Source organism: Arvicola amphibius, chromosome 12 (assembly GCF_903992535.2).
Source record: "Arvicola amphibius chromosome 12, mArvAmp1.2, whole genome shotgun sequence".
NCBI lineage: Eukaryota > Metazoa > Chordata > Mammalia > Rodentia > Cricetidae > Arvicola > Arvicola amphibius.
Window position 1 is genome coordinate 8,060,622 of NC_052058.2, and position 12,581 is coordinate 8,073,202.

The 12,581-nt window shown below is 42.0% G+C and overlaps 1 protein-coding gene across 1 annotated transcript in view; it reads left to right on the top strand.

Annotated features, from left to right (window-relative positions):
- Nucleotides 1-12,581, top strand: part of Spata17 (spermatogenesis associated 17) — a 163,226-nt gene that overhangs the window by 88,967 nt on the left and 61,678 nt on the right. Inside the window, 1 exon segment of the mRNA XM_038349681.1 lies at nt 10,522-10,728. Coding sequence (XP_038205609.1) covers nt 10,522-10,728 — 207 coding nt within the window.

The following is a 12,581-nucleotide window of genomic DNA, read 5'->3' on the forward strand; positions in this document are numbered from 1 at the left end:
ATGAGCTCAGCATTAGCTTTTCTATTTTACCTCCTCCCTCCTGCATGGTATAGATACTTTTTATTGTATTGTAATACATGGAAAAGGAGAATTATTATCCTCAATTCTCATTAAGTAGAGAGAATTAAGTGGGGGAAAACATTGTCACCAAATTAGTCCCTTCTCTGCTCTATTCCCCTTGTCTTGACTACCACATACATCTAAGAAATTCAGGCAAAAATATGGACAAAAGCAAAATGAAAATCAGAAGCCACTGAAGAGAAACAGAAACTTAAGAAACTACCTTAGATGCACCCACAAAACATACATACACATACATGTAATTTCTTTTTCAACATACAATGCTAAAAAGCGATTTTTAAATGAATTCTTTAGGAAGACATTATAAAACTTTCATTTTTGTGATTAAAAATAGAATCCTGCTATGGAACCACTTTTTAAACGTATTTATTTTATTGATTTTTAAATTATGTGTCTGTGGAAGGGGGTATATGCATGGGAGTGCTGGTGCCCTTCAGGGTCATAGACTAGGACCTCCAGAGCTGCAGTTTTAGATAATAGAATTCTAAATGCAACCAAATGAAGAGATTTTTTTCTTGGGATGTAGATCAGTGGGAAAGCCCTTGCTTCCCACCCTTTAGGCACTAGTTTCAATTTCCAATAATGAAAAGGAGAACAGAGGACACAAGAAGTAGGGAGGAGGAGAAGGGAGGGGAGGAAAGGAGGAGGAAGAAGAGAGGAAGAAGAGATAGAGGAATGAGAAAGAAGGAAGAAATTATTATAATGATATACCATTTCCAATTCATATAAAATATTAAAATTCCAACAGAGATCAACTACTCACAGTCTCAAATATAACTGCTTTGATTAACTGCTTGACCCAGCTCTATAATATTTGTTCTCTAGGTTTTGACAATAATTTTGTTATTCTTTCCAAAGTGACAAGAGAATTACTCATTCCTCTAGCAATATTAATCTAAGCTTTTATTCCTATGGAATGGTTGCATGATGTATTATATCTATTATGCCTTGGACTCTTCTTTTCTTTCCTTTCCTATTTTCCTTTTTTTTTCTTGAGAAAGGGTTTTGGGGTATTATTATGCAGCCCTGGCTCACATGGAACTCACTATTGGACTAGGCTGACCTCCAAGTCACAGAGATCTGCCTGCCTCTGCCTCCTGAGTGCTGAGATTAAATGTGTGCTAACACAAATTTTTAAAGGGAGATCTCTTTAAGGAGAGATCTCTCAGTTTTAGATAGAAAATCATAAGAATTAAATGTTGTCCTTAGAATTTATATGGCTATTGGGATAATTTTCCAGAATAGCTTGAGGTCAGGTAGATTGCAATGCATGGGCCAAATTTCATACACCGCAGGGCCATATTTCAATGCAGCCCATGGGCGCCTTCTCTCCTAGCTGAGTCTGTACAGTGAGGGATATGCTATTACTGGGAGTTACTGCTCTGTGAAGATTCAAGAATAGTAAAAACAGAAAAAGAAAAAAAAAGAAAACTTATGTAAATTTAACTAACTAAACCCAACATAAACGTATACCCAGTTCATCATTATTTTTATTTTAATCTCAAGCATACTGAACTGACCACCTCTCTCATGCCTCAGCAAATGAAGCCAAAAATGTTACATATTTTTTTATTATTTTTCTTTTAAATATATTTATGTTTGTCCTTCATTTGCTATGAAAGCATGTACACATATCTGGGTGTATCAAAAACTCTGAATTATTAAAATATATGTTTTACACTTGTTCATAGCTAAAAGGTCAAGAAGCAGTATATATTTGTTACACACATAAATGTGTGTATGTATATATGTATGTATACGTATGTATGTACATATATGTACATATGTATACATACATAACACATATCTTTCAATGCTGGAGACTGAACCCAGGGTTTTTTTTGCCATACTAAGCACATGCTCTAACACTAACAATGTCCTTAGCCTCTGTGAGTCTTACATCATTGAAATGACTCAGTTTTACTGGGTGTATATTTACATAACTATACTAAAATCAGTAACCCTGTCAACTACTGCATGAACATTCAAATTGCTGAGTTCCCCTACTCTATTAAGGAAAATTTCCCTCCTTGTTTTACACTTTAATGATGGAGGAGAGTTATCTGTTTATGTTTCTTTCATTATTAATAAAGAAAACTGCCTTGGCCCTTTAAGAGAACAGAAAATTAGGTAGGCGGAGTAGACAGAACAGAATTGTGGGAACAAGGAAGTAGAGTTAGAGAGACGCTTCAGGCAGTCGCCATGGGAGTCTCCATGCTGCTGCTCTCCGAGATGGACGCAGGTTAAGATCTCTCCTGGTAAGCCACAACTCGTGGTGCTACCCAGATTACTAAATATGGGTTAAAGGAAGATGTGAGAATTAGCCAATAAGAGGCTACAGATAATGGGCCAGGCAGTGTTTTAAAAGAATACAGTTTCCGTGTAATTATTTCGGGTGTAAAGCTAGCCGGTTGCTGGGAACTGGGCGGCGGGAACGCAGCCCCGCTGCTTCCCACTACACTTTAATGTAACACTTACCTTCATTATTGAAGTTCCACCTACCTCCTTATAGTGTAGGTGAACCCATAAAGGGGAACATAAAACCTCCCCTTTTTTTTGCTGTTTTATGAGTCAGGGTCTCCTTGTGTGGCCTGACTGGCCTTGAATTTGCATTGATCCTAAAATGTCTCTATCTCCTGGCACTGATATTCCATGTAGGCACTTTGTACTCTTTATCCTAACTCTGTCTTGTAATATTTTTAGATTCAAAACAAGTAGTTTAGAGTTTATTCCTAATCACTTAGTATTTCTTTTAATTAAAAACATAACAATAAGATTATTCAATATTTGAAGGTAATATCTGTATTTGTACCAGTTTATTCCTGTGGGTTCTTCAAAGGACAAGTCTTGTATATAAAGAACAGACGGAGAGGAGGCTAACAGCAGTGAGATTCTAGACAGGCCAAATCAAGCCAGGTCATACACCAGGCAGAGTGAACCTGAAATTCGCAGTCTGATCTGTCTTCAAAACCACTCTCTCTCAGTGGAGTGCATGGGACAGAAAAAGGGCCCATCTCAAGGGTGTGCTCCTGCCCAGTGGAAAACACACTCTAATGCCGCTATTGCTTGAAAGCAACAACTAGACAGCACACTCGCCACCGTTGCCTTTTCCTGCATTGTGGAACTAGTTACTAGTGTCTTCAAACATGCTGAGGTGGGGGGGAGGGAGAACAAGTTTGATGTGTGGGGTCCTCTCGACCGGAAGGCAAGCATAGGTTTCTGGGCCCATAGGGACAGGTTTTTGGCAATGTATTTGTCTTCTCAAAAAGAGCTGTTTAGAGAGAAGTAAATGTGTGATTGCCGTCAAATTATTTGTTACCTCTGCTGTCCAGGAAAAGTTCATTCAATATTACATGTGATTGAGATTTTAAAAAAAAAAGTAAGAAAAAAACGTGACTTTGGCATCTTACTTTCAAATCAGCCACTATAGTTCTTTTGATTAATAATGTTCGAGTTAGTGGAAAAATAGCTTGTCATGTTCCAAATGACAAAAAATGGACCATTTTTTTTTTGGTATATACAGCAGCATCTGCAATGCCAGTGCATTTGATGACAGGAAGGAGACAGGATCTTCACCAAAGGCCTGGGATGGACGAATGCAGGTAGAGACTGGCTCAGAGGAGAAAGGAAGGTGTCAGGGCCTAATCACGAGCACCTTTCCCTGCTTGAGTTCAGAGCCAATTAGAGAAAGATGGAATGGATCTGCCTTATACCTTCTGGACTCTGTCAGTAATGACTTTGATTCTGTGTGATTCCATTCTTCTCCTCATAGTAAAGCAAGGAGAACAGCCACATCACAATGCACTGACCTCATAGTAAAGCAAGAACAGCCCCTTGGCAATGCACTGAGAAGGAAGTAGGAAACGGATCTTCGCTTCCCGATGCTAGGCTGGCTTTCAAGAGGAGGGAGGCAGGAGCATACCTGGGCAGGAGTGCCTTCTGCACGCTGGACTGAAACCTTCCTTTCCCTGACCCAGGGAAGGTGCGAGAGAGAGAGAGAGAGAGAGAGAGAGAGAGAGAGAGAGAGAGAGAGAGAGAGAGAGAGAGAGAGAGAGAGAGAGAGAGGAGGGAGAGAGGGAGAGAGAGAGAGAGAGGGAGAGAGAGAGAGAGAGAGAGAGAGAGAGAGAGAGAGAGAGAGAGAACAGCAGGAAAAGTAGGAGAATGGGGAGTGTGTGCTTTCCCCTTTCTAGGACGACAGGATTGACAGGAAAGTGAGGCTAGACTAGGAGACAGGTTTATATGTTCCCGAAATAGCCATGTGGGGGAGAGAGCTTGAAGAGATAAGAGATGATGCTCAACATTCTGAAGATCGTTTTTGGCAGTAGCCTCATCCCACAAGTGGCAGGCTGGATGTCCCCTGACTGTTTCTCCAGATCTCCCCCTCCCTGATTTCTTCAGTTATTCTCTTGATCTCAATGCCTTTCTCCCATTTTTATTAGAAAATGCTACCTAGCTTTAGAACAAATGCAGGTATTCTTGCTACACAGATTCAGTTCCCACAACACGTTCTATATCTTTGATAACAGGCGCCAAGAAGATGTTTGCCTCGGCTATGGAATATGTCATGAAAAGTCAGACCTCCCTTCCTCTTAAGAATGGCCTCGGACATGAAGGGCATTGTCCCTCTCTGTGCACACCTTAGATTGAGCAGGCTGGCTGGTGGTCTGTAGTTACTGACATTAGCTGGCATTAGGGAATATTGTGTTTAAATCTCTTCCTTCTCATCAGCATTCACAGAAAATGTTTTCATTTATAATATTAAGAGAAATAGCAAATTCACCTCTAAAATTACACATCTTTTACTTAGTAAAGGCAGCTATGTAAAAATATTTCTCTCTGATCATGTAAGAATAAAATGACATCAAACCTTTGTTTCTTCCTCTTTAAGAAACATATGAAAAAAATTTTTCCAGAATAAAACAGGCACAACATAGTATCTAGAGGATGCTTCTAGGGGGGTTCTCTGCATCTAACACTCCTTGCACCAAAGCTCTGATGGCCCTAGAGATCTCCAGGCATGCCAAGTCCTGAGGGCTGCTGGGGTCTTCTCCAGGCATGCTGAGCCCCGAGGGACACTGGGGTCTTCCCCACGCATGCTGAGCCCTGAGGGACACTGGGGTCTTCTCCTGTGCAGCTGAATGCAGGTCTACTGCTCCCAGTAGCAGCAGCATTGAGTTTATCAGGGAATGGCCACGAAGTGAACACACAAGTCACCTGCCAGTGGAAAATAGTGCCTGCATGCCGCCCTGTCCAGTTTGAGATCCTAGAAGTCTTGCAAGAAACCCCTTCAGGTGGTAATGGTGACTTCTAAGGCCTGCTTCACAGGGCTTCACTCTAACTTGATGGAAACCTTTTACAATTTTTCTTTTCTTCTCTCCTCTCCAGGCTTCCCCTTTCTTCCCTTCTCTTCTTTCCCGTTCAGTTCTGCTCTCTCTGTGTGGCAGCGGGGCTGAGGACAGAACATGGTGGTGTCTGGTGTGCAGTAAGCAAGTGTTCCAGCTCAGGGCTACAGCGACAGGCAGCCACCAAAGGAAACCTGTGTGAAATATGCTGGGCTTCTAAGTTTTAAGCAAATGATGCTTAAAATAAGACAAGAGTCGTGAAGATTTCTACTGTTTCACACAGCGATTGAGACTACCCGGGCTCCAAAACTCTCTCAGCTGAAGCGTGTGTGGTTAGCAGGGGTTAGCTTTTTATGTGATTTTATTTGCTTTACGTCAGTAGGTTCGTATCACATAGACGTCAGTCAGTGAATGCCCAGTGTTGAGTGCAGCCTGAGATGCGGGAGGAATACAGCTGCTACAGCTGAGAAATGGCCATGCTTCCTCCCAGTCCTCCGCGGGAGCAGCCGTCCAGCTGCCTCCTAAACGCTGAGCTACGGTAGCATGGCAACACTGTCTCCTAAAAGCAGGGCAATTCCTTACTGAGTGGGGTTTAGCAACCCCCGCACAAGGGCATCGGATAGCTCTAATGGAGTGTCTCCCCATTGTCGCTTCAGCAGGCAACTGAGTGGCAGCAGCAAATATTTCACTCAGTTCTCTGGCCCAATTTTACCTTTCCAGTCCTTAGAGCCCTTTGCTACTGTGTTTCCTTAATGTTCTGCTTCTAACTGTATCTGCTTAAAATTTAGTGCACAGGCATACTTCAGGTAGGCACCTGTCAGAAATGGGGACCTCTCGCAGTGTTCACAGATTTTAAATCAAGAGACCTGAGAATGCTTTTAGATTTTGTCCCTTTGTAATAATGTGTGGCTTCTGTTTGCTGAGTGACTGGAACGATTTCTGTTTCCTAAAAGGAAAAGGTGACGTCTCTGAACTAACCTGTTCACTCCCAGGGTAAGCACCTTCCAAGTCTGGGCACTGACTCTGTGTTAGATGGCAAGACCTACCACGAATCATCAGTAACTGGGGTGGGAATCCAAGGTATCTGCATTCAGTTTCATACTCTCTTCACTTGACAAAAGCGTTCTGAGAGGAACCCTCAGCAACAAAGAAAGGAGAAGTTGACTGCAGCATCCCTCAGGCACCCCGGCCACAAAGGTCGTGTAAGGGAGCCGCATTGTGCACATTTTGAGCATTCTGAGACCGCGCCGCTCCATGTGAGCACATCTGTCCTTGCTTTCTAATCCGCGACACCTAAAAATACTCTCTCATCCAGCACTCCAGCTTCAGAATAAAGACTGAGGAGAAAGGGGCCTGCTGATAGATTGTTAGAAATATGGAATAGTTCAAAATATTAATGTAAGGCTAAGGGTGACTGGCTAACAAATGGTACATTTGCTCATTGCTCAACCTGACATAATTAATATTCTAGGTCATGCTTAAGTTCCCATGATGGACGGTCTGAAGGGGGAAATTCGGGACAAATATATATCTATTATATAACTCATTGCCTTTTTTTTTGACCACTCAGAATCATAGCCTTTAAAAAAAATCAGCTTTCACACCTCATTTGCTGTCTTCACCACCGGGCCACCAGTCAGCAGCCGGGCCTGTTGCAAGGAGGTCAGTGGGAAGCTATTAGCAGAGTCGCCTCCTGAGAGCTCCTAGGCCTTATTGAGTTGAGTGTTAGCATGACAGAACTGCAAATAACTCGGGGTTAGGTTTTTTCTTTTTCTTTCTCTTTTTTCAAACAGTTAGCACAGATTTCCCCATAGTGTTGGTCACTCTAGGAAATTATTGCTGAAAATGAAGTCCCCAAAGCTAGCATGGCAGTGGCCCTTCTAGGCTGTGAGAAATGGTAAAAGTAGAAAATATGCCCTCGTCCCTTTGGGGTTACTGTGTCTTCTGTGTCTCGCAGGAAACATTCTTCTTAACCAGCTTTCAGATATGGAATGTGGCAATTGAGACAGTCATATATTTTTAAGCATTACTTACTTAGAAAAATAATAATTAAATGGTGACTATAGAATTAAATAGGTATTTGCTTGCTGTGGGAGGTCCAGGAGGGCCAGACTGCTTTTACTGAGGTAAGTTAGCTATCGTAGTAATTTCTAAAATACTGACACCTTGAAGATTTTAAATGATACATTTGAAATTCAATTAAAATATATTTTCTATCTATATTTGATTTAAATTGCAAAGAGAATACACATGAGGAGGTCTCTATATAGTTGCAAAGTCTAATTTAAGAAAGCTATCATGTCTCTCAGGCTATTTGCATTTCCCATCTTGCCTATGTATACACGTGCGTGCAGATGCACGAGGAGATCAAGATTCCTAACGGGGCAAAGTTAATACAGATGCTAGCAGCTGTTCAGGCCAAAGGGAGTCTAAATGGTAAATTACAACCTTAGGTCAGTTGTATGAATCTCACAACTTAATCTATAAGGTCATGGAAATTTGGGCAGTAAAGTAAATTAACAGATTTCCAATTAGACTGCCCACATCCAAAATGGTATTTATTCTCTTGTATCTTTTTCAGAGAGCAAATAACATGGTTATTTTATGTCAAAATCATCTTTTTAATCTAATATTTGTTCTTTCCCCTCATCCTCAGTACATTTTTGATCTAGAAAAGCATTCTAAAAACCATCTGAAGACTTGCCCTCAGCTGAGTGGCCACTAAAGCTCCTATAGACATGCCTGCACATGTGTATATGTTCCTTCACTAAAGCTCCTATAAACGTTCATACACAGACATACATACATATATGTATGTGTTCCTTCACTGCCATTTGTTTCTTTCATGTATTCATCCACTTTGTTTTCTGTAATAACAAAAGTGTGTTACCTTTACACTAAAATACTTTCTGTAACTTAAGAGAATCATTCTAAAATATAGTATCACTCATATTAAGGAATAAATATCAAAGAAGAAACAATTTGAAAATGGTTTTAGACATGTTTGTGTTAACTTTATTTTATGTACAATAAATTTTAGTTCTTTTTTTTTTTTTTCCTCATGGTTTATTTTTTTTTTATATTTAAAAATTTCCATCTCCTTCCCTCCTCCTCCCCCCTCCCTCCCCTCCTTCTCCCCTTTCTCTCCCCTCCTTCTCCCCCTTCCCTCCCCTCCCCTCCACCCATACCTCCCCTCCCTCCCTCTCAAGGCCAAGGAGCCATCAGGGTTCCCCACTCTATGCTAAGACCAAGGTCCTCCCAACTCCCCCCAGGTCCAGGAAGGTGATCGACCAAGCTGAGAAGGCTCCCACAGAGCCCGTCCATGAAGAAGAATCAGAGCCCAGAGCCAGTGTCCTTTGCTTCTCAGTCAGCCCCCGCTGTTGGCCACACTCAGAGAGACGGGTTTGGTCGCATGATCCATCAGTCCCATTCCAACTGGAGTTGGTGATCTCCCATTAGTTCTGTCCCACCGTCTCCATGAGTGAACGCACCCCTCTCGTTCCTGACTTTCTCCCTCATGTTCTCGCTCCTTCTGCTCCTCATCGGGACCTTGGGAGCTCAGTCCAGTGCTCCAATGTGGGGCTCAGTCACCTTCCCCATCTGTCGCCAGCTGGAGGGTCCCTCACGGTCCTGACTTTCTTTCTCATGTTCTCTCTCCTTCTGCTCCTCATCAGGACCTTGGGAGCTCAGTTCTTAATTGAAAAGTAGAAAAGTTGGATTTGAGGTGACCCAAGTAGGTCTAATAATTATGGTTCTTTGAAAGTAAATATGAACAATGTGTTGTAGAAAAGGGTTGCATCTTGAATTCCCTTTGGTTTCATGTGCTTTCTCTGCTTTGGAAAGCTGGAGTCGCAGGACATGATGCACTTTTCTGAACGGTTGGATGTTTAGAGTCATATATTGTCTACTGCATACCTTGCGTGTTGATAGATTTTGACGTTGCCAAAATACCCAAGAACTGCCATGCACTCCACTTGCTTGCTGAGGAAAACTGAGACACAAAGATAACTCTGAAATAGCAACTTATGTAATGGATGATGGTGAGCAGACTGGTGCCTCCAAGTTAGAAGGAAGAATTGGGTCAGGGCTGGGGTGGGTGTAGAATAGGAGCCAACTCTGCTGAAGTGTTGATTAGAAATGTCAAACTTTTCCTGAACAATTTTCTAAAGACAGCTGTTCTACCTAGTACTACCATGGGACTGCACCTGCACCAAAATAATATATGATCAGAGATGTTTATGGATTAATTACAGCATAAAAGAAAAGTCTATTTCTTTTATCAATAACAGAACCATTTAATAAATTCTTTATATAGTTCTGTGTCTACAGAGCCACCAATCATGCCATCCTTAAAACTTTTACTTTTCCCTACATATGTGAATTCGCATGAAGGGTATTTATACATGCACATGTATAGATATGTACATGTATTTTTATTATGCTTCTGTGGAAATCTAATACTACCAAAATATATTTATATCAAGTAAGGTTCTGTACAGTTTGTGATTCGAATAGCAAGAGGTTTCTAGAAAACGGACATCCGCTGCTCTTGAAGGTCACTTTTGTCACATGTCACGTGTGCAGCCTCTACAGCCCAGCACATGCTGTACCCAGTCTCCACTGTTCTGTGCAGTGTGTGACAGAGCCATCATGGAGCAGCAAGGCCAACATGACACTATGGAAGCAGGACACCTGATGTCCCGCTCCCATATGGGTGTGAAGTCCAAATACAGGACTCAAAGTTAACACCATCAAACTTATTCAGACATTGCACTTCTGCCTTCACGTAAAAGCTGTTACGGCTTACAGATAGACTTTAAAGCTTATTTGCCAAGAATACAAAATGTATGACTTAAGATCCCACTGTTATTTTTCCTCAAATACAATTTCAGACTGATTTTTAAAAACATATTTACTCTGCAATCCTGAAAGTCGCTAAGATTATTGGTCTAAACCGGATCCAAAGGGTCAGTGTTCTTTTAATTCCCCTCTGGTAAGCCCAGCCCTGATTAAGCGACAGAGCTGAAGTTTCAACTGTTTCTCCCTAAATGCACGACTGTTTAACTTCATATTAAAATTAAGAGCTGTTCTTCTTTAGGTTCCAGGTATATACAATTCACCTTTCCGAAAACAGCCTGACCCTTGGGAGCTGCGCTTACAGAAGGCAAAGCCATTAATGCACCAACCAGCCACTGCAGCCAGGACCAGGTCCCGCCACAGCCTCAGCAGCTGGCTGGCCTGCACCAGTGCCCGCTCCTTCCCGCATTCGGCAAGTCTGCCACCTATCGACAGGAAGCGGTGCCAGGTACCAAGCGACCCCGCGTGAATCCGTCGTTAATTTCTTACCCTCACTCTTCTCCTAGCCTCTTACTGTGGTGTAGTATACGCATAATGACGTTTGTTAACGTCGTCCTCTTCCAGCGCTCCTTTCCGTCGCATCAGGCTCGTTAACACGGCTGCCTGACTACTATCGTCACCCACAGACAGCTCCTTCTTGCCAACCCCAGGCTCTTCAAAATGCCCTCCATTTCTCTTTTCCTGTGTTCCATCATGGCCTGTTTCATGTATTTATATATATATATATATATATATATATATATATATATATATATATATATATATAGAGAGAGAGAGAGAGAGAGAGAGAGAGAGAGAGAGAGAGAGATCCATCACATGTGTGTGCCCAAATCTTTATCCATCCATGACTCAAAAGGCATGATCACTTTTATGTTAGCTACTTTAGAAATACTTTGCAAACCTGATACCATGTTTTTTGACTACACACTACTTGCAAGTGTTTATTTTTGTTGCTTTTTGTTTTTTGTTCCATGGCAAGTGTTTTTACTCTTTCCATGGTGTTGTATGATTAAACTTGCTTTATGAAATAAAAGTTCTTCCTTATAAAGACTTAACTTTAAAATATGAAGTATGTCATGCTAACCTTGTTGACAAAAAAGTTGGTAAGTGGTGTGCCTGTGTTGGACATCCTACTGAGTGTGGGTTGAGAATACAGGTTATTGCACAAATGCTGGACTGTTTTACATGAATTGTTACAGTAGCACCCGCTGTAATTCATTACTGCTAGAAATATGTTTAGTGCTATGCAACAGACTTGACATAACCTGTCCTCAGATGATACCCATGTTGTATGTACCATTTGAAATATGACTTCCATTTGAATCATTTAAAAAGTGCCAGTTTGAGATTTGGAAACACTCCAAAGACTCACAGCACAGACAGATAGGAAATCTTGACTGTATCTGGATTGTGATAGAATTGGGTAGGAAACGCCCTTCCTGGGCTGCAGGGTAGACTTTTAGACAGGGAAGGATATTTGTCATGATCCTAAAAGCCCCATTGTCCCAGAAGGGACAACTCTGTGAACCCTTCAGTATTTCAACTGCAGATAGCAGCTGCCTGTGGCTAGCGTCAGTGGGCAGCTGGGTTGGGTTTGACTCTGAAGGGTAACCCTCTGCACACTGGCTCCGTCCACAGGCTTGCTTCTGTACCTCCACCCGTGAATATCAGTTATCAGAAAGAGAAAACAGAAAAGCTTAAACCAAGATGCATTTTCCTTCCATAGCATCCCTAGGGGGTAGTGCCTCTGAATCTAGTTTTCTCATGAGTGTTGTCAGGGCTCAACCAGGCCTGTGGCTTCCTCTGAAGGCTTGGGTGGGCTGTAAGGAGAGGAAGGCAAAGAGAGCCTCTTGCTCAGTTCCGTCATCCACAAGGCTAGCTGCTGCCGTGTTGTCCTTCCTCACATTGTCGACTCACAAAGTTGCTTCACAGCATGGCTGCTGGCTTCCTTCAAAGGGAACTATCCTGGAGAAGGGGAGAAACTTTCAAAACAGAAGCCAGAATTAATATCCCATGTCCTTTGCCCTGTTCTGTCTATTGAAGACAAGTAGGCCTGTTTCCATCCAAGGACAGGAGACCACCCAGAACAGCGAAGAGCTTGAAGCAGGGCCTATTGGAGACATGCCTAACACCTGGTGGGCCTCTCAGTCAGTTCACTTGCGTCCTACTGTGTTAGAACTTCCTGCATTGCTATAATTATCTGTGATGTATTTCTGTTCTCTGTAATTACACCCTCAATTGCCTTTATTTCAATATTTTTCCTCTCAAGCCTGCTAGTACTATTAGCTGTTAGTTTTATGA